Source organism: Trifolium pratense, linkage group LG6, assembly GCF_020283565.1.
Source record: "Trifolium pratense cultivar HEN17-A07 linkage group LG6, ARS_RC_1.1, whole genome shotgun sequence".
NCBI classification, from domain to species: domain Eukaryota; kingdom Viridiplantae; phylum Streptophyta; class Magnoliopsida; order Fabales; family Fabaceae; genus Trifolium; species Trifolium pratense.
The window spans coordinates 44248274-44270050 of record NC_060064.1 but is presented as its reverse complement, the minus strand read 5'-3'; the positions used below and the strand labels follow the sequence as shown (position 1 = coordinate 44270050).

The 21777-nt window shown below is 34.6% G+C and overlaps 3 protein-coding genes and 1 long non-coding RNA gene across 41 annotated transcripts; 3 read left to right on the top strand and 1 right to left on the bottom strand.

Moving 5' to 3' along the window:
- Nucleotides 1-502: 502 nt before the first annotated feature.
- LOC123888059 lies at nucleotides 503-2828 on the top strand. Its single transcript, XM_045937013.1, has 5 exons — nucleotides 503-917; nucleotides 1412-1469; nucleotides 1615-1649; nucleotides 2186-2267; nucleotides 2621-2828. Exons 1-4 carry the CDS (start codon nucleotides 536-538, stop codon nucleotides 2191-2193), a joined length of 483 nt encoding a protein of 160 aa, XP_045792969.1. The 5' UTR covers nucleotides 503-535; the 3' UTR covers nucleotides 2194-2267; nucleotides 2621-2828.
- A 480-nt stretch (nucleotides 2829-3308) lies between these two features.
- Nucleotides 3309-9408, top strand: LOC123888056. Of its 37 annotated transcripts, none has more exons than XR_006801934.1 (14): nucleotides 3319-3723; nucleotides 4058-4120; nucleotides 4218-4275; nucleotides 4421-4455; nucleotides 4992-5073; nucleotides 5428-5513; nucleotides 5641-5757; nucleotides 6390-6453; nucleotides 6536-6587; nucleotides 6683-6736; nucleotides 6851-7802; nucleotides 8274-8394; nucleotides 8487-8815; nucleotides 8907-9408. XR_006801934.1 is itself a non-coding variant. In XM_045937010.1 (6 exons), exons 1-4 carry the CDS (start codon nucleotides 3342-3344, stop codon nucleotides 4997-4999), a joined length of 483 nt encoding a protein of 160 aa, XP_045792966.1. In that variant the 5' UTR covers nucleotides 3309-3341; the 3' UTR covers nucleotides 5000-5073; nucleotides 6536-6587; nucleotides 6683-6839. The 37 variants fall into 37 exon arrangements, 4 of the variants coding, with proteins under 4 accessions (XP_045792966.1, XP_045792965.1, XP_045792964.1 ...); XR_006801932.1 differs by having other exon boundaries at nucleotides 6536-6605; nucleotides 6683-6740; XR_006801929.1 differs by having other exon boundaries at nucleotides 3320-3723; nucleotides 6536-6605.
- A 1933-nt stretch (nucleotides 9409-11341) lies between these two features.
- Nucleotides 11342-14915, top strand: LOC123888054. 2 transcript variants are annotated; one of them, XM_045937006.1, is made up of 4 exons: nucleotides 11342-11506; nucleotides 13796-13997; nucleotides 14165-14241; nucleotides 14655-14915. In XM_045937006.1, exons 2-3 carry the CDS (start codon nucleotides 13803-13805, stop codon nucleotides 14219-14221), a joined length of 252 nt encoding a protein of 83 aa, XP_045792962.1. In that variant the 5' UTR covers nucleotides 11342-11506; nucleotides 13796-13802; the 3' UTR covers nucleotides 14222-14241; nucleotides 14655-14915. The 2 variants fall into 2 exon arrangements, with proteins under 2 accessions (XP_045792962.1, XP_045792961.1); XM_045937005.1 differs by having other exon boundaries at nucleotides 13791-13997.
- LOC123888055 lies at nucleotides 14890-17367 on the bottom strand. Its single transcript, XR_006801919.1, has 2 exons — nucleotides 17318-17367; nucleotides 14890-15363 (listed from the first exon to the last, which is right to left on the bottom strand). It is a non-coding gene; the product is annotated as an uncharacterized LOC123888055 (long non-coding RNA).
- Nucleotides 17368-21777: the final 4410 nt, after the last annotated feature.

Here is a 21777-nt window from a genome sequence, read left to right as displayed (position 1 = left end):
CTTAACTAGTGTCCTAATGCACTAATTAAAATTTTACTATTTTAAATTATACACTTTGTTTGATTCAAGTTTCAAATTTAATCTTTAAGTTTAAGCATAAATGTAATTTTGATCCTCTTGTTTTTTTATAAAAAGATGAAGTTTTAATCTCCTATTTCAAAATTCGGTTATTTGTGATATGATCACTTTAATTATATATATATATATATATATATATATATATATATATATATATATATTCTAATCAAGTATATTTTTGCTCACATGGATACTCAATATATCTAATTAACAAAATGGTTTGAAAAATCTTATTATACTAAAAGTAAGGCTGTTTTGGAAGCCCTAATTCTTTGGTGATTTGAAACCCTAATTTTTAACCAATTGGGATTTGACATCTTTGTGTATCATCCAATATAATGGTGACACATCTAGGTTTTCATTCATTCTAGGTTTACATGTTTACATGACTTACTAGAAACTAGAAAAGGTTTGGTGTCTATCATACTGATAAAGTGACAAGTGGTAAACTAGAAACATGCATTGGGGCCAGAAGGATATATATTTCTTTTTTCTTAATTTTTTTTCATTTGAGAAGTTTCTTTCTCTCTCTTCTCTCTTTCTCATACGCGCTTTCTCTCTCTCTTTTCTCACCGTTGTTCATGATGAACAACAAGAACACCATGCATGTTCATCCCCATCCCAGATTCCGGCGAGCAACCACCGTCGCCGGAAAGTCCAATCACTTCCATTTTTTTCCTCAACAGTTCTTAATATCTCTCTGCTCTCACCTTCTCTTTCTTCATCACCGCATCCACCACAACCTCCACCACCACCTACAAATCAATCTCCGAATCAGAACGTCCTATCCGCTTCCGGTGATGCCGCCGTCATCAAAATCACGTTATTCTTCCTCTCAGGTAGGCCGAAAATCATCAACCCTAACCCCCAAATTTCAATTCCTCAAATTTTGATCTTGCATGTTTGAAATCCTCCATGAAATTGGATCTTTGAATGTCAATAAACTCGTGTGACTAGAAAAATCTCTTCTCTCTTTCAAACTGTTTTCGTTTTTATTTTATTTTAATTTTTGCAGAAAACATTCCAATGATAAAATTGAATTTTTATCAATTGATTTATGCTTAATCAAACCCCAGATGAATTTTGTGTTATTTTGTGCAAAACAAAGTTAAGTTTTGATTTTTAATGATTTATGTTTTGTGGGGTTTGTTTGTTTGTTTGTGTTGGACACAGGTAGTTGAAGTTTCAACTTCCAAAAAACTTGAAGATATTGTTCCTTCTTCTCCTAACAGTGATGTATGATTTTCATTTTAATATGAGATTATCTTTTGGGTTTGGATTATATTTTTAATTAATTGATTAACTAATGTGTGTTTCTTTGTTGTTACAACAGGTTCCTCGTGTCAGGAACTCTTGCTTTGGCAATTATTGTCACTGCCTTCACTTTACAGGTATATAAATTTGACAGAGAATTTTCAATTGAAGAAAACACCGAATAGTTATGATTTTCATTTTAATTTGAGATTATCTTTTGGGTTTGGATCATATTTTTAATTATTTGATTAACTAAGGTGTGTTTGTTTGTTGTTACAACAGGTTAGAAGCTCATCAAAATGACATTGAACTTGAAGGTACGCACTTCTGATATTTGCCATTATACTATTTCGTCCCTAAATTGATGCTCTTGTGGATGCATCTTTGTTTCTTGATGTGTGGTTTTTGTGTTTGATAGAGCACACAAATATTATTTCATCAATGTAACTACAACGGGAATGAAAATTTACTTCTGCATTAAAATTTATTAGAATGGTGTAAAGAATGAACTGAATTCTTCTTCACTCACTTTATGTTTCAAAATATAGCAAAATAACTACATTTGGTACCCTGCTGATCACTTGATCAGTGGAGGCTTTGTTTACAAGCACTGGTGTTCAAGCATGTTCAAGATTCAATTCATAGAATGGTCTTTATCTTTCTTGAAGCACCGTGGTGTATTTTAAACACAATAACATGGATTCTTTACAAGAAACTTTAGAGAACATTACTTCTAATGATACATATCTAATCTTATCTAATATATTTAGTGTAGAATGTTAATATACACCAATTATTTTGCTTGATTTAATATGGATATTTAATTGTGTTTACATGATCATGCATATTGCAGAGTGGTGACAAGGCTATGATTTTTTGTTTTGTGGAGTTTACTGAACCCAAATGCGCTCTCACCGCCATGGAAGCTCTGCAAGGTAAATGTTTTTTTTTTTTTTTTTTTTTTTTTGTATATATAACTGAGTTTGATGTCTACCCACAGGGTCAATATAACTCAGTTTGATGGTACATTATAGGGATTTGTCTGAAAATTAGGAAATATAGACCTCTGAATTATGAGATCTCATTCTATGATTGATGTGGATCAAAATATAGAACACTAACACCAGAACTAAACACTATATAATAGTGGCCATATGGTTTAATTTTGACGAATTATTGTGCATTTTAAACTTTTTTTCTTCATATTGTTTAGTTCTGGTGTAATTCATAAACTGTACACCATGATAATTTATGTGGTTGTTTGTGTAAATTGAATTTGGCTTCATAGGATATAATGAGGCTGGCCTAGAAAAACCTTATACATTCAAGGCTGATGAGAGGAATGGAAGATAGAAATAATTCTCATATGTTGAAGTGAGTTATTTTCTCATTCTTGGATGCATTTATTATATTATTTTACTACTTTTTGTGTAAATTTTACAGCTTTAATTAATTCTCCTTTTACAAGTTTGATTGATTGCCTCATTGAATTGCACTTTCAGTAGTGATTGTGTGTACTTCTAACTTAAGTACCAAATTGAAGAGAAATAATTACAAATTCTCAGTGGTGACCACAAGTACTACTTCACATTTTCTCAAAAACTTTCCATATTGTCAAGGTTTGTCAAGTAATATTCATAGAATGTTTCAATTATTTTTCTTGTGGTCTCACAAAAACGGATCAAATGAATCTGGTAATTCTAGAGAGTTGGTGTTTGCTTTTGACCAGTCCCTATTCTTAAAGTGCCAGCAAATAAAAGTCACTTTTATTATTTTTGGTAATTAAAAGGAAAAAAGTAAGGCTGTTTTGGAAGCCCTAATTCTTTGGTGATTTGAAACCCTAATTTTTAACCAATTGGGATTTGACATCTTTGTGTATCATCCAATATAATGGTGACACATCTAGGTTTTCATTCATTCTAGGTTTACATGTTTACATGACTTACTAGAAACTAGAAAAGGTTTGATGTCTATCATACTGATAAAGTGACAAGTGGTAAACTAGAAACATGCATTGGGGCCAGAAGGATATATATTTCTTTTTTCTTAATTTTTTTTCATTTGAGAAGTTTCTTTCTCTCTCTTCTCTCTTTCTCATACGCGCTTTCTCTCTCTCTTTTCTCACCGTTGTTCATGATGAACAACAAGAACACCATGCATGTTCATCCCCATCCCAGATTCCGGCGAGCAACCACCGTCGCCGGAAAGTCCAATCACTTCCATTTTTTTCCTCAACAGTTCTTAATATCTCTCTGCTCTCACCTTCTCTTTCTTCATCACCGCATCCACCACAACCTCCACCACCACCTACAAATCAATCTCCGAATCAGAACGTCCTATCCGCTTCCGGTGATGCCGCCGTCATCAAAATCACGTTATTCTTCCTCTCAGGTAGGCCGAAAATCATCAACCCTAACCCCCAAATTTTAATTCCTCAAATTTTGATCTTGCATGTTTGAAATCCTCCATGAAATTGGATCTTTGAATGTCAATAAACTCGTGTGACTAGAAAAATCTCTTCTCTCTTTCAAACTGTTTTCGTTTTTATTTTATTTTAATTTTTGCAGAAAACATTCCAATGATAAAATTGAATTTTTATCAATTGATTTATGCTTAATCAAACCCCAGATGAATTTTGTGTTATTTTGTGCAAAACAAAGTTAAGTTTTGATTTTTAATGATTTATGTTTTGTGGGGTTTGTTTGTTTGTTTGTGTTGGACACAGGTAGTTGAAGTTTCAACTTCCAAAAAACTTGAAGATATTGTTCCTTCTTCTCCTAACAGTGATGTATGATTTTCATTTTAATATGAGATTATCTTTTGGGTTTGGATTATATTTTTAATTAATTGATTAACTAATGTGTGTTTCTTTGTTGTTACAACAGGTTCCTCGTGTCAGGAACTCTTGCTTTGGCAATTATTGTCACTGCCTTCACTTTACAGGTATATAAATTTGACAGAGAATTTTCAATTGAAGAAAACACCGAATAGTTATGATTTTCATTTTAATTTGAGATTATCTTTTGGGTTTGGATCATATTTTTAATTATTTGATTAACTAAGGTGTGTTTGTTTGTTGTTACAACAGGTTAGAAGCTCATCAAAATGACATTGAACTTGAAGGTACGCACTTCTGATATTTGCCATTATACTATTTCGTCCCTAAATTGATGCTCTTGTGGATGCATCTTTGTTTCTTGATGTGTGGTTTTTGTGTTTGATAGAGCACACAAATATTATTTCATCAATGTAACTACAACGGGAATGAAAATTTACTTCTGCATTAAAATTTATTAGAATGGTGTAAAGAATGAACTGAATTCTTCTTCACTCACTTTATGTTTCAAAATATAGCAAAATAACTACATTTGGTACCCTGCTGATCACTTGATCAGTGGAGGCTTTGTTTACAAGCACTGGTGTTCAAGCATGTTCAAGATTCAATTCATAGAATGGTCTTTATCTTTCTTGAAGCACCGTGGTGTATTTTAAACACAATAACATGGATTCTTTACAAGAAACTTTAGAGAACATTACTTCTAATGATACATATCTAATCTTATCTAATATATTTAGTGTAGAATGTTAATATACACCAATTATTTTGCTTGATTTAATATGGATATTTAATTGTGTTTACATGATCATGCATATTGCAGAGTGGTGACAAGGCTATGATTTTTTGTTTTGTGGAGTTTACTGAACCCAAATGCGCTCTCACCGCCATGGAAGCTCTGCAAGGTAAATGTTTTTTTTTTTTTTTTTTTTTTTTTTGTATATATAACTGAGTTTGATGTCTACCCACAGGGTCAATATAACTCAGTTTGATGGTACATTATAGGGATTTGTCTGAAAATTAGGAAATATAGACCTCTGAATTATGAGATCTCATTCTATGATTGATGTGGATCAAAATATAGAACACTAACACCAGAACTAAACACTATATAATAGTGGCCATATGGTTTAATTTTGACGAATTATTGTGCATTTTAAACTTTTTTTCTTCATATTGTTTAGTTCTGGTGTAATTCATAAACTGTACACCATGATAATTTATGTGGTTGTTTGTGTAAATTGAATTTGGCTTCATAGGATATAATGAGGCTGGCCTAGAAAAACCTTATACATTCAAGGCTGATGAGAGGAATGGAAGATAGAAATAATTCTCATATGTTGAAGTGAGTTATTTTCTCATTCTTGGATGCATTTATTATATTATTTTACTACTTTTTGTGTAAATTTTACAGCTTTAATTAATTCTCCTTTTTCAAGTTTGATTGATTGCCTCATTGAATTGACTTTCAGTAGTGATTGTGTGTACTTCTAACTTAAGTACCAAATTGAAGAGAAATAATTACAAATTCTCAGTGGTGACCACAAGTACTACTTCACATTTTCTCAAAAACTTTCCATATTGTCAAGGTTTGTCAAGTAATATTCATAGAATGTTTCAATTATTTTTCTTGTGGTCTCACAAAAACGGATCAAATGAATCTGGTAATTCTAGAGAGTTGGTGTTTGCTTTTGACCAGTCCCTATTCTTAAAGTGCCAGCAAATAAAAGTCACTTTTATTATTTTTGGTAATTAAAAGGAAAAGATCGTTCTACATATGTGATGGTCAGGGCTAAAGGCAGAAACAATAAAGCTTAGTAAAGTAAGATAAAAGTAACTGTAAGTAAAGAAAGGTTGAGTACAAAGGCAGTGTTCTAGGCTAGCAATCCCATATGGTTTCATAACTTCTATTCTAAAATTTTCACTTTAAGTTCTCGTACTGATTTGCAAGGTTTTTTTTTTCTTCTGAAAGTCTCTATTGCAACAAAAAGAATCACATTGTCCTACATTTCTTTAAAAAAATATGTAGTGTCCCTCATGTGTGGTACAGGGTAGACGGTGTCCGTAGGAAGGCAGCCATTAAGGTATACATGGTGCCACCGTAGCAAATTGTTAAACATATCTAAGAGAACACTTTTTTAAGGCTTAAGGCAATAGTTAAAATTTGTTGTATTTTATATTTAGCCAGCCGATACCTAAAACTAATAAGCATCAATCACAGGTATGGTTCATCACCAAATGATTTTGAAGGAGTGTCTGCCCATTTTGATGTTCCTTTTGTTCAAGTAAACAATGTTGAATCATGTACTCTTTTCTCTTTTACTTTGGAGTTTGAGTGGTATTTCTTGATTTCTATCAATTTTGTAGGCTCCCTCATTTCCTACACTTTCCATTAATGTGATGAATCTTTTGAATTCAGGTAGAAACTGAGGATGAGGTATTATTATATGCTTTAACCTGTTTCTTGTGATGTATTCAAGAGGATGCAGACTTATTTTAGTATTCTGCTTGCAGGTAGTACTAAGTTGAAAGTTGAAACTAATAGAATAGCATCCATCTATAACATCAGTAAGTAAGCAAATGCATTATTCTAAACATAAAGTCATTTAGTTTATATGCAAAAAAGAACATGTGTATTGTTCTAATTCTAATACTTGACTTATTCTATTCACATGTGTGTAGCCAATGATGATGTAGCTATGTGTCAGTTTTTTTTTTTGCAATTTTGTAATTTTGAAAATATTGACATGATTTTGGAACTTGGATAGAAATGCCAACAAGTTCTTCATATTAAGCAATCAATTAGTGTTGTCCGCAAACTGGCGTGATCATCCCTTTTGAATTATTTTGAGTGGTGTTCTTTCATATATATGTCCATCGTTTATTGAAATTGTTGATCATTTTGGATTTTATATACGGCAATTTCAGTTTGGTTTCATATTTAAGGTTTTGATTGGTTTTCTTTTGTTCTATTAACCGATTGGTGCTTATGGAAAAACCACTTGAGAGTTTGTTTCGAAAGATTAATTAATTATTCTTTTTGTTTGAGGTTGATCTTGGATAGAATCAACTCTCGTGCAGCAGACTATGTAATGTATATGCCATCATGATATAGATTGTATGATAATTACTTTTGATATAGTTTTGGTTTGTGTTTTTTGTTCAACTTATGGTTTATAATGGTTCTTGGTTTGTGAGCTTAAACCTCTCTGCTTCTTAGATAATGAGATTGGTGCTTGTAAGTTTTGTGATTTGGTTATTGGTTTTCATTGCCATCTGGAAAATGGAGGCAGTGATAGGGATATCACTGTAGCAAGGAATTAACAGGTTTTATAATACATAATGAAAGTGGAACAATTCTTTTTTATGGTTGTGATATTTAGGTTCAAATTTCAAATAAAGTTAACTACCTGCAGCAAAGAATCTCATTCTTGCTGGTGTCAAATCTGTGACCTTGCATGATGTGGGGACTGTTGAGCTATGGGATCTGTCTAGCAATTTTGTGTTTTCGGAAAATGATGTTGGGAAGAACAGAGCATTGGCTTCTGTTGCTAAGTTGCAGGAGCTGAACAATGCAGTTGTTGTGCAAAGCTTAACATCCGAGCTGACAAAAGAGCAACTTGCTGATTTCCAAGTATCTCTCCTTCTTTCTACTCCACACACACACACACACACACACACACACACACACACTGACATACATGTCTAATCCGAGAAGTATCTGTACCTCATAGTGTATAGTTAAGTTTGAAGAGAATTCTATTATCCAACTAATTTGTAATTTGGAGATAGTTTGTATCAGAAAATTGATTACTTATTTGTACATGTCGTTTTGATTATGTAATTGGATATCTTATAATACTTAAATTGGGTCAAGAATATTGTTAATATCGTTATAATTTGCCATATGCTCTATAAGTAATTAGAATGTGAAAGAGTTATAATTTGCCATGGTCTATGAGTATGTGAAATTATGATCACTCCAATTTCATTTATGCAGTATTACTACTATATTTTGAATTCGTGACATTGTGTTTAATTTTTATTTGCAAGTTATTATTCTACTAACTTAACATGTATTTAATATTGCTATTATGCATTTCAGGTACAAGCTTAATCTCCAGGTTATTGACAATACAGGGTCAATAACTTTTGTGATGTTTGACCGTGTTGTTTTCCAAGTTGTTGGATTGACTGCCCAGGATATGCTAGATTCTATGAACAATGTAATATGATTTGTTTACCTATTTCCTGAGTTTTCATGTTTACCATTTGCATTGTTTGTACTCTTGTAATCCCTGGTTGTGTATCTGTATAGGATCCTAACTCAACTACCTATCCAAGAGAGCTTGATGTGTTTATCAACAAGCGGATGCTTTTCAAGGTGGAAGTGACTGATGCTAATTTATACCGGAATTGGCGTGGTTATACTGTGAAAAAGATGACTGCCGATGAGGAAATCATCAAGCAATTCACTACACTCCACAGGATAAATGTAGGCTTCAATCAATGTCAATTTCAATTTCATTCATTTTGTAGTCCATCTTATAACGAGTTATTTTTATGGTTAAGTTTCAGTTAGATGATGATGCTAATGACACCAGCTTCAATCATTTGGAGTGTGAGTTGGGAGACAATGATCATCCGGTAAACTTATGATATTTTTGTATTAGATTAAATTAGTAATCACAGTGATTCAAGCTTTGATAAACATTCCTTTGATCATTGCTGTCTTTAGGCTGCACTTGATGGAGTTGAATCAAGCAATAATGCCCATATACCCGTTCCTCCTTCATCTCAGACTCCAACTAGCAAGCTAAGTGGCAAACAGGGGCCTGCTATTGCTGTGGTCGATGCTTCTTCCTCTGATAAGCCTATTGTGCAGAGGACTATAGATCTTGATGGGGATGATGCGACTCCAGCTGGTACCATTGGTCCATCAACAGACAATCCAATTGATTAAGTCCACATTATCACTCCAAAGGATGACAACTTTCCCTGTGTCAAGACTGGTTGTTCTAAGTGATTGTGGCTGTCATGGTGTTTTCCTTTGTTCATGATAAGTGTATTTGGTCTTAGTTTCCTGTCTATTTGTCTTGGTGTTGCTGTTTGTCTACATGTTTTGTATCTTTTGATGTTTTATGTTCTACTATCTAATGTTTAGTGAATGCTTTATATAAGCATCCTTTTATGTACTATGTACCTGTTCCACATAATAAATGGAATCCATCATGTAGTTATCTATTGCGTTTCAACTTACTTTCATATTTTTATTAGTTAGTAACACAGATGGATAGCCTCAGTGTGTGGGGAGGTCAGATGATGAACATAAATTGGGAATAGAAGAACCAAAAAATAACTTACAGCTCATATAGACCGATCTAATTAAAGAACAAACTCATGTTTCTTTTAAATTAATGTGGAATGTTGTGAGTTATAAAAGCCATGACACTTGAAGAAATTCCTTGTGTATACTTTGAACCTATGTCTCGAGCCACTATCCTTGCCTCAAATAATGGACCTGTAATTACAACATTAGATCGTATGAATTATCACCATGGCTCAGGTCCTCTCTGATCATACTAATTTACCAATGTGCTCTACATTTCTTGCAATTTAAGTTTCAAGTTTTAATGCTTTTATTCAATTTGGGATTTACTTTGTAATGTATGAACCAAGCATAATGCCTTGCAAAAGATTGGTGCTCTTTTAAATACCCTTTTGGTGATATCTTATTATACTTGTGTCTAGCTTAATTTGGTCCATAGCATCCATGGCTGGCAACAACCATGACTGATTAATAAATGAAGTTCATACGAACCCGTGCATCGCACGGGCTGGTCACTAGTTGGGATAAAAAGTATACTTCTGCCTTAAACCAATCTTAACAGATTAAATTTAAAACATATATAATTTAATTTTCAAATGTAAAAGAGAAGATCACAAATTAGGAGCAATATTTCAACAACAATTGATCTTCAACGTAATAATTTTGAGCTTCAGCTCCAAAGACAACAATGAAAAAGGGAATTTGGGTTTACGAGGAAGGTGCAAACAAATATGGTTCAAGGGATGCTCTCTTTGAACTAAGGCTCTATTTGGGTCGATGAAATAGAGTGGAGTGGAGTGAAATAGAATGGAATGGAGCAGAATGGAATAAATCTTCCATTCCATTGTTTAGATATTTTAAAATGGAGATGAAGAAAATCGAATGTAAGTGATGGTATGAGATAAAATTCATTCCATCTCATTCCATTATTATTTTTTAAAGCGAAACAATGGAAGATTATTCTTTTTCATCCCTTTCCATTCATCTCATTCCGTCAATCCAAACATAACTTAAGGGTTTAAGGATCCTTATATAGCAGCTCCCATCTCAACACGATGTTCACCCGTCACCGAGATTCCTCCCCCAAGAACTTGTAAACGAAGTGTTTTTCTTCCTCCATATCAAATTTGTGATGCGAGTAGGGGGTTTGAGTGAGTTAAGGAACTCTTTATTTAGCGACATTGTCTTCGTGAAATTGTACTTTCATCGATCTACACGAAATCCTCACCTTACACTAGTCATTAATAAAAATGAAAATGTCTTATATCTTCCCAATAAACCATTTATTGAGGATGATGTGTTAAGATGGATTGATCTCCTTGAGGATGATGTGTTAGGCTCGCTTTCATTTAAGATTTTCTCGGTACTCAATTTTTTAAAAATGTCATGTTAAATGTCAAATGAGAGTTTAATCTCATTAGTTTATTATTCATTAGTTTATTTAAACATAGTTATAAATACTTATTTAAATATCTTTATATGAAATAAGATCATGCTAAAATGTCATATTAGACTTTTTAAAGGTCGAATTTAGACCTATAAAATAAAAGAAAATGCTAAACAGTGTTATCGGACACTAGTTAAAGATAGTAATATGAAAATTTTATCTTAAAATTTGTGCATTTAATACCTTAAATAACATAATTGTCATTCTAATGTTAACTTTATCTTTAATTAACTTAAAAAAAACTAAAAAATATATTTGAGAAAATAAAAAATAAAAAAATTACTTGACCAAAAAAAATAAAAAAAAATAAAAAAAAATAAAAATAAAAAAATTAAACATCAAAGTTCAGAAGAAATAAAAATAAAATTTGGTATAATTGAAGGTAACAAAAAAAAGTTAAACTCCTTTCAAACTTAGATTTTAGAGACCAAATTAGGTTTGTTTTCACCAATCTTTCGGTTTTGTGGTATCAATCCTCACCAATCCTCGAACAGTTAATCGCGAATCCTCGCCGAACTATCCAACATTCGCCATACAAGCATCAAATTCATTACGCTACATGGTAAATTGCTCTCAATCATTGTCTGATTATGTATCAATATTTGATCTTTTTTTTGTTCAATGTTTTCAACTCTGATAGTAGATTCAGTTTTCTTATGAACTTCAATTGGATGATAGCAAATTTAATTTTTGTATTAAGTTAGTCCTTAAACCCCAAGTTATTTTAATGATTGTATGTCAAAATGATGTTTACAATAATTGTTCTATTCTTTTTTACTCCATTTGATAAGTTTTTGTTCTAAGTTTTGAACTTTGGAAATTTTGCGTGTGTCTTAGGAATGCCAACTAGTTTTGATAAGTTGATAACTTCCATGATTATCGGATTTTCGTGCAAAATTTGGTCTGCTAAAGTTAAATTATTTGCCTTTTGAGTTGTGTTTTTAATGAACCATTAGCTAAGCTCAGGTTTCACTAACTTCGTGTCGGGTTCACTTCAGTTAAATCCTGTTAAAGCAAACCAACAATTAGTTGAACCCTTAGGACGGCAGCGAAATGAACCTTCTAGCTGATTGGGTAAATATAAACTCACTATGTACTCCACGGAATTGATAACCCGGCGAAATTGGTTTTCTCCGGTGGCTCTTTTTCCTATATTCTTTTAGATGGCTCTGCTATATCTCCCCACTACAAACAAAACAAACCTGACTCATGTGAGCAGGTCTGCTGGCTCTTAGTATGGCTTTTGACTTTTCTGATCCGGCATGATAACAGCTCAACCTCAACTTTGATTCTTTCAAGAGCAAGAGAAAGGCACGAGATACCGCCGCCGTCGTTTGCCCTATGCCAATAGGATCGACCTGGGTAGTAAGATTAAATTGTAATGTTAAACAATAGGAAAGCCGGGCCAGGATCAAAGGTTTGTTCTTAAGGACTAAATTCTTGATCCTAGGATCCAATAAGGGGTTTTTGGTTTATAAATTATCAATTACATATCTAACCACTGTACTAGTGTAGTGTCTACTGACTGAGTCGTGAATTAGCTTGGATGGGCCGATGGAGAATCAAATTAGGAGTTGTGGAAAGGACTTAAGAGACCGTGTATCAAGACTCGCGATAGGATTTGAGTACTCAGTCATTCAATATTTTATGGGTTTCTTATAGAAAAAAAGGTAGCTTGTGCTAAGGAATGACTTGGTTGCTTTTTTATTTGCCCATACTATTGTTGATAGATCCTGGGATCAATACAACTAAAAAAAGCCTAGGAATTAGAGTAGAGCAGTTGTCGATTATTTCGAATTTCTTGGTAGAAGAATAGGTGTAGCCAAGAAAATAAAATCGGAGCTAGAAAGGAAAGGTAGGTTGAGTCTGAAAAGTAGCTTTTGTTTTTGAGTGCAGTATTGAGTTTTCTTTGATTCATAGTCTTCAGGTGCCTTAGTTTTAATTTTCTGAATCTGTCTTTCTAGATGAAATTTCTTTATTTATTTCCAGATCTCATTTTTTCTTGATTTCTCGTGTGTGTTGCTTTTTTCTTTGCTTTCCAATTGGTTATGTGTGTATGTTCTGTATCTGTAGAATACAAAGGGTATCAGAATAAGGCAGTGTATACGTTCTGTCTGTATAATAATTAGCTACACGGTTTTATTACAAAGTTAGTTATTTGATATTATATGGTTAACTGTGTCCTGGAATGTCCTTCTCTTGCCCCCACCGCATACTTTGGAGAAATTTGTTAGGATTTCACATGGCATAGAGTGGAATATGAATTGACTTCTGACTTTATGCCAAAACAATTTTTTTTTAACCGGCGAGTCTATTTTTGCTCATGAGGAGGAGGAATAATGAATTGAAGTGTCATTGATTTCTTTATAGCATTATTTGACCTTGATACTATTTCTTTTAATTATAACTGTATAATGTCGATGAGGATACAGAAAAATGAAAAATGAAATCAAAGTAACCACGACCAAAACAAATTAGGAAGCCAGCTTCTGTAGTTGTAGCTGCTTATTGCAACCATGAGTTTTCTCTAGATACATCTTCTGTAGATACGAGTTTTACGATGAATATTTCAGCTTTGCTGGACAAGATGATGACTCATTTTAGTATCTAGTTGCATATATTTTCATGAAAAGTAAGAGTTTCTTTTGGCCAATGGAATAACAATAATTGTTAGGATATATATTGGACTGTTAAGCTTCCATTCTAAAGATACAATAAACTCTTTTCTCGTGATTTATTGAATTGTGGATGTTTGTATATTTTGTTGTGATGGATGCAAGAACTTTGTTTTTCAATGTGCAAACAAGAACTTGATTTCGGTTTATCTACTTTTTATATTTGGTTAGTGCAGTGGAGGAATGGATTCCCTTGATCAAATGATGGATGATGGAACTACTTATCAAGCTGAACCACAAAAACCAGCATGGTGTGAGAGAAAACAGGCTGTAGTACAAGAAGAACTAAGGAGAATGAATCAGCTGCCTGCAAAAAGTACCTATGTTGCACATCGTCTAAAGGTTCTTAATAAAATTCTGCAACTTATGTCGGTTCAAGTAAGCCATTAATCTTTGTCCATCAGCTATGGATTGTTTCTGTCATATATCAGTGTATTACTTTCTAAGTTATTAGAGTTACAAAATAACGTCTTTTCTCCTAGAAGTGGTTTTTTTGGTAAATCCAAAATGATTAATTGCACTAAACTGTTACCCTGTTATGTCAGAGAACTGAATCTCAGGAGAAGGAGCTGGAGTTGCTTTTTGCTGGTCTGTCTTTGTGAAAGAATTATTAATGGCAATGGTAAGTTTTGGGAGATTTGATATTGGTAGTTTTTTTTCTTTCTTTCTATGGTGTGATTTGTGCATGCGAGATCTGCATTCATTTTGCGAAGATGAGTGCTAGCAACAAACTTTTCAACACACTCTCTTTTCTAACAATTTCTTGGCCAAACTTTATTTACCTCGCGGCGGAACTCCGGATCACTAGGGCTCCCTTACCCTAAGAACCGGATGGCGGTCTTCATGAATTTTAACCAGTAAAAAGAGTGTGTTAGAGACTTAGTGTGCTACTAGCATTATTCTTTTTCAAATTTGGCTTTGAGATGCTGCTATTTGACTGTATCACTGCACATTTCTGTTTTTAATATAATTCCTTTAGTACTTTTAGTACCTGCTGATTCTGATGCCATTTATTTTGTTTCAACCCTGGTACAGATTCTGTGGCACATTTAACATCCAGATGCACACCCCTTTTGTTGTTAAATACCATTATCAACAGTAGATCCTGGGAGTATGTTTCATATTTTTGTTTTAGCATGTTGAGCTGTTTTTCGTAGTGGACTGGTTACGTATATATAATATGATGTATATTAGATGCAGCCGTGCTTGGAAGTTATTACTTATTAGCAATTTCAAGCACTATTGGTGCTTATTTTGTACTTGTTTGATATAAGGTTTAAACTTTTCTTTTTGAAATTCCACCTGTTCATTCAGATAGAAATTGGAACAAGGTTACAAGATGTATGACCAAATGGAGGGACATCCCAACCAGGTCTTGGAGACAACAACTTTAGCTAGCTCTTCCAACAAGTTCATGAGCTATAACATTTAAAGTTCTACTGATAAACATTACATTAGTATAATCTAACCTAATAAGCTCCTTACAATCTAAAATAACATGGTTAATAGCAGCTATCACTTGCTTATTGTCAATACATTTTACAACAACCTGTGCATCCATTTGTATGATTACCTTCTTCAATTGTCGAGAAATGGCCAGCTGCAATACGCCCAAAGGCTCAGCCATTAGCGGGTCAGAGCTGATATCCTCCTCGCGACAGGCTAATAGAGGAATAACTTCATATTGGTTTTGTATAACACACCCCCAACATGTTGTTCCATCGCTAAAACAGCCCGCATCAACCTGCAAAATGAACTCAGAACCAGGAACAAAGGTTGTTGCAATAGGAGCTGCAAGTTAGCTTCTACTTGGGTTAGCAGAATTATGTTCTCAAATAAACTTCATTGCTTCCCTAGAGACATGTTCTGGATCAACAAGCTTATTCTCAAAGATGATTTCTAGCTTTCCATACCTTCCACAATGTTTTGCAAAAAACCTGAGCTCCATAGGGTCCTCACAAGTGAACCACTCTAGTATCCACGTATTAATATCAATTTGTACGGGAACTCGGATTCCCATAGGCGATGAGAACTACACTAGTTTGGTGAACTCATAGTACATAAACAAGTGTTCAGGAGATTCTTCGTTCATATTGCAAAGAGGACAAGTTGAGTTAAGAGTCACACCTTTCTTTTTTAGAATAATCAGTGTAGGGAGAATGTTCTTATCCAATCTCCATAGAAAATTCCGAATTATCGGTTTGAAACGGGTGAAAACATGCGCGGACGGTAAGCGCCCGCTTAGACAGTAAAGTCTCCACCGAACTTTATTTATTCACGAAGGAAAAGGAAAATATCGATAAAACCTTGAAAGAATGGAAAAATGGTCGTCGCAATCATTTCCGGGTTCGAGAGTCGATTATGTGAAGGGAAGGTATTAGTACCCCTCATATCCGTCGTACTCAACGGGAACCTTCTCGTTAATTTAGGGTTAAAAGAGTGTTTTAATTTATTTGCTTGTTTTTATTAATTATCGGAATTATTTACAAGTGGGAAAAAAAATAGTTTTTTTATTAGCGGGCTCGACAAGATGTTGAATCCTGCTCCTACGTATTCCCTGATGCGATGGGAAACTCAAAGCCCCGTAGTTCTGGGTAGAAAATGATTGTTGGTTGGTTGATTTTATTTATGAAAATATTTTAGGCCGCGCATGGGCGCAAAATTGTTTGATTGAGAAAACGGACTCGCACTTGGACGAAGATATCCGCTTGAGAAAAAAAATAATTGAACGCACACGGGCGTGGAAATAATGTTTGATGGGTTGAAATTGATTTTATTGCTTTTTAAGAGAATGACGATTATCCGGACTACGAGTCATACGTCAAGAGTCCAGAAAACCGGGAAATGGGGTAGTCATACGTCAATCCACTCCTTTTTCATTCGTTTAGTATTTTTATTTATTTTTAATTATTTTTATTTTGAGTTTGAATTAAATAAAATAAAACAAATTACTTAAATAAATAAATAAATAAAGTATTCACAGGGAGTGCAGAAGGTAAACGGGGGGGGTGCAGAAAACAACAGAAACAAACAGGCCCAATCCAGAGAGGCCTAGGGCGCTGACAGCAAAAAAAAAAAGATTCATCTCTGCCGTCTGATCAATCAGACAGTCTTGATGAGACTTTGCTGAGGGACGTTTGTGGCCGCTTGATGACGATCAACGGCCTGAGATAAGTGTGCTACGGTGGGCGTGCGCGCACATGATCGGGGCGCTATAAATATCATCGGTTACCGATTCTATTTTATTTTCACAATTTTTCTCTTTCTTCCTTCACTTGCTCTCTCTCGGTCCCTCATATCTCTCTGCTAGGGTTCTTATTATTCAAGAACAAGGATGAAGCTTCATCCCTTCCGGTGGAACGCCACCGTGAGTCTCAGATTCCGGCGTGGCGGCTGCCGAACCGTCACAGCGCCGCTGCCGCCGGAAAACCTTTTTCCTCTTATTTTTATTTTATTTTATTTTTTTAATTTGACTAGATCCCCTTTAAACAACTCCAAAAATTCAAACTTCTCATTTAAACACTGATTAGGCCTCGGTCATTTTTATTCAACAAAATCACAAAAGTAAATCCAATCTAAATACACACGGGTTCTACATACATCAATCACATACCAGAGCAAAAAAACTAAATAGAAACTTCAAGAATATTTAACACATATACAAATGGTGCATAATAAGAAAAGTGAGTGGTACTAACCTTCCCTACAGTGATATCTCGGAGTAGCTTTCTTCCCTGTGTATAACTTTTCTCTCTGATTTTTCTCGTGTGTTTTTTTTGCGTGTAATCTTGGGTTTATATAGCAATAGGACTAAGTTTTGGTATTGAATCCTGATTGATTTGATATGAATGATGATTGAGCAAATTTGCAAGTGAATGAAAATTTTCCTTTTTGGTTTGATTTTTTCTCATCTACTATAGGGGTGTCAAAATGGGTCGGGCTACCGGGCCGGCCCATTAGGCCTATATATTTTCACGGGTCGGGCCTTATTGGACCAGACTTTTTTCATGGGTCGTCATGGGCCGGCCCACAGGCTTTTGGGCCGGCCCCTTAAATAATTTTAAAAAAATGTTAAAAAAAAATAAATTGAAATTTTGATTTTGAAACAAAAAGATATTTTTTTTTTAAGAAGAAACAAAAAAAAAATATTTTGACCCCTTAAGTTTGTTATTAGTAGGATAATTATCTTTTAAATTTAAAATAAGTTAGTTTTTATCTTTTTTAAATTTATTTTTCTATTGTAAGCTTATTTAAAGGCAAACATATTTAGAGTCAATTCAAGTTATAGTTTATCATAAAATTTTGACTAAACTCAAACGAATCCTCCATTATTTTTTTGAACTAGTCTAATCCTCCATTGTTAAATCATAAATCTCAATTGAAGGATTGTTTCCATTGTTGAAGACTTGAAGGTAAATTGTTAGGTTAAAAGTTTAGTTTGTGATGTAAGCTTGAAATTTATTAGCTTTGAGGGTGCACTTTGTGAATTTATTATCTCTTGACTTTTGCGATTTATTATCTCATAAAATCATGATACCCATTTTATTTATTAGCTTTGAGGGTGCACTTTGTGTGTCATTCATACATTTTTTTAAAAAAATTATGCTTTTGTCAAAAAAAAAAAAAAAACTGCTAAAAAATAAAATAAAATTAATGGGCCGGCCCATCAGGCCATGTAGACTTTTGTTTATCGGGCCGAACTTAACGGGCCGAGCCATAATGTTAACGGGCCGGGCCAGGCCAAACCCTTTAAATGTTCGGGCCCCACGGGCCGGGCCGGGCCAGACCAGGCCAGGCCGGCCCATTTGACAGCTCTATCTACAACTAATGAGATTCAATGTTGTTTATGAGGGGAATATGAATTTTCCTTTCCTGATGGATTATGCGTACTCACTATTGCCACCCTTATCCTTTGATTTTTTTTTTTTTTTTGTGTTTTTTTTTTAACTAATAATAATAATAAAAAATAAATAAAATGAAATAAAATGTGAAAATGGGACACCACTGGAATTCGAACTCATGATCTTACACTCACAACTCCTCAAACTCTCTTCTCAATACTAAATGAACTAAGTTAAATATTTGAAAAGAAATGCGTTGCAAATAATATAACACTAACCATGAAGTCAAAATTTGGGGTATGACATAGGGGGTGTGTATTATTCAAGATTGATAATGGATACAAGTATGATCAGAGAAAAAAAATTGATTAACTTTACAAGAATGAAAGAATTGTCTCTTTACAAGAAGGAAAGTATGGTGGTTTCTCAGAATGAGAGAGTCTCTGTAGAATCCGTGAAAAATCCTCCCTTCTTCTCTTGAAACAGACCCTATTTATAGGCAAAAAATCTCCTCTTGTTTCTTAAGTAACTGCCTTGCTTGGAGAGGAAGTCATGGGTAGTGGGTGGTTTATTTTCCTTCTTCTCCAAGCTTCTTCCTTCTTCTCCAAGTTTCTTCCTTCTTCTCCAAGTCATGGTGGATCATGCTTATCATGTGTTTTTCATGGTTGTTTTCATGCTTCTCCTTTAGATGCTCCCATTGGGCTTTTTCGTATTGGGCCTTAACAAATCACACCCTGGTCCATGGCCCGGTCCATGGCCCGGTACACAGCCCCCCAAGCACGAGGCTTCAAGAAGGCGAAGTGCTTTTTGAATGAAGTAACTTGGCGATTATTATGTCTCGGCGTGGTTCTATGTCGCCTATTTGTTGCTGACTCATACTCTTTGTTTGCTTGTCGCCTTGTCCTTCCTTTTTTGTTGATATTTCTTAGATAATTTGTACGCCCTTCTATGACTTTTGAATATCTTGATGCACGCCATTTGTGGCTTTGAATATTGTTGTCATTGTTTCTTGGCGACTTTGAGCAAGTTGGCAAGTCGCCCTTCCTTCTTTTCCATCGTATTTGCTTTTTGCGAGCCAGCGTTGTCACCAATCTCGCCTCTTCGTCTTTCGCGGATCGCCTTTCCTTCTTGGAAACGAATTGAAACTTTGAGGCTAGTAACTTTGTTGGTTTGTACTTCTGCTTCTTCTACTCAACATGAGTTTCTTATTTTCTTTGACACTCTATATTTGAGGATTGTAAGTATTCTGGCGTAATCTGTCTCGCCACTTCTTTGTTGTAGTTGATTTTCGTACTGCCAGGCTTGCACACCTTATTTTGTAACTTCTTGGCGATTTAAAAAGAATTGGCGCTGCTCGGAGTCGCCCTTCCACTATACTTTGTGTCTGGTGTTGAAAATAATCTCGCCTTTGAAAATTTTTAACTTTGCACCTGCAATGTCTTTAGCTCTTTAAATATAATTATATATCCTTTATGAATAACTTTATACCTGTTGCCTTTTGGCGGTTGCAAATGATTTGACGTTATAATGAATCGCCTTGTTTTGGCTGTGTATAAGCTTTTTCTGTTGGCGGCGTTGATAATCTCACCTTTCTTCGCTGTATCTTTTCCTGACGCCCCTTATGGGTAACGCCAAAGCATTTCAACTTGTCTTTTTCTGACGCCCCCGCCAAAGCATTTCAACTTGTCTTTTCTGACGCCCCCTACTCGTAAGATTTACAGGTAGCGCCAAGGCCTTGCAACCTTGTTTAATTTTTCTTTTTCTGACGTACCCAACTCGTAAGACTTACAGGTAACGCCAAGACCTTGCAACCTTGTTTTAATTTTTCTTTTTCTGACGTACCCAACTCGTAAGACTTACAGGTAACGCCAAGGCCTTGCAACCTTGTTTAATTTTTCTTTTTCTGACGTACCCAACTCGTAAGACTTACAGGTAACGCCAAGGCCTTGCAACCTTGTTTTAATTTTTCTTTTTCTGACGTACCCAACTCGTAAGACTTACAGGTAACGCCAAGGCCTTGCAACCTTGTTTAATTTTTCTTTTTCTGACGTACCCAACTCGTAAGACTTACAGGTAACGCCAAGGCCTTGCAACCTTGTTTAATTTTTCTTTTTCTGACGTACCCAACTCGTAAGACTTACAGGTAACGCCAAGGCCTTGCAACCTTGTTTTAATTTTTCTTTTTCTGACGTACCCAACTCGTAAGGCTTACAGGTAACGCCAAGGCCTTGCAACCTTGTTTTAATTTTTCTTTTTCTGACGTACCCAACTCGTAAGACTTACAGGTAACGCCAAGGCCTTGCAACCTTGTTTAATTTTTCTTTTTCTGACGTACCCAACTCGTAAGACTTACAGGTAACGCCAAGGCCTTGCAACCTTGTTTAATTTTTCTTTTTCTGACGTACCCAACTCGTAAGACTTACAGGTAACGCCAAGGCCTTGCAACCTTGTTTTAATTTTTCTTTTTCTGACGTACCCAACTCGTAAGACTTACAGGTAACGCCAAGGCCTTGCAACCTTGTTTAATTTTTCTTTTTCTGACGTACCCAACTCGTAAGACTTACAGGTAACGCCAAGGCCTTGCAACCTTGTTTAGTTTTTTGTTTCTTCAGAGCCCGCAACTTAATCATGATTGCTGCAAATAAGCTTTGATACATTAGAAGTTCAACAATAATAATATATGAAAAATAAAACAAACGAAAATGATACCGCCATGGGTGGTTTGTTGCGGCGCTCCTCGCCTAGCAAGAAAAACAATTATGTTTTGGCGTGGCGAGACTGAGTTCCATTGCGGTAGTCATCGCGGAATATGCTTCAACCTGAAATATTAGTTGGCGACTTCTATCTCGCCGAGTGGCATCAATGACCAATTGCTTGTGTTTTGCCTCCTCTTGAGAGTGTTGTATATTCCATATGTTTCGTACCAAACGATTCCATCAAAGAAATTCCACTACTTGCTCAGAGTTGATCTGCTATCACTACCAGCAGCACCGTTGTTAGTAGTCCAGGAATCTGGCTAATAAATGCTTGAAACTTTTGAATTTTTATAAAGAAGTCTCAGAATGATATCATTGTCAAAGAAAATTTTATAGGAAGGAATCAGATAAAAAATCTGTTTCACTGCCAAAAGTTAGTAATAAAAAGGAGTAATCAATCAAGCGAAGAACTCCATAATAGTCTGATTAAACAATACTCTTACTAAGTGTTGAAGTCAACGAGTTCACACATAATAACTAATTAACATATATTTTGTCTTCTTAACTAGAATCTAACAATACTCCAATTTTAAAAACGTTCTACAGGTTACACCTTATGAA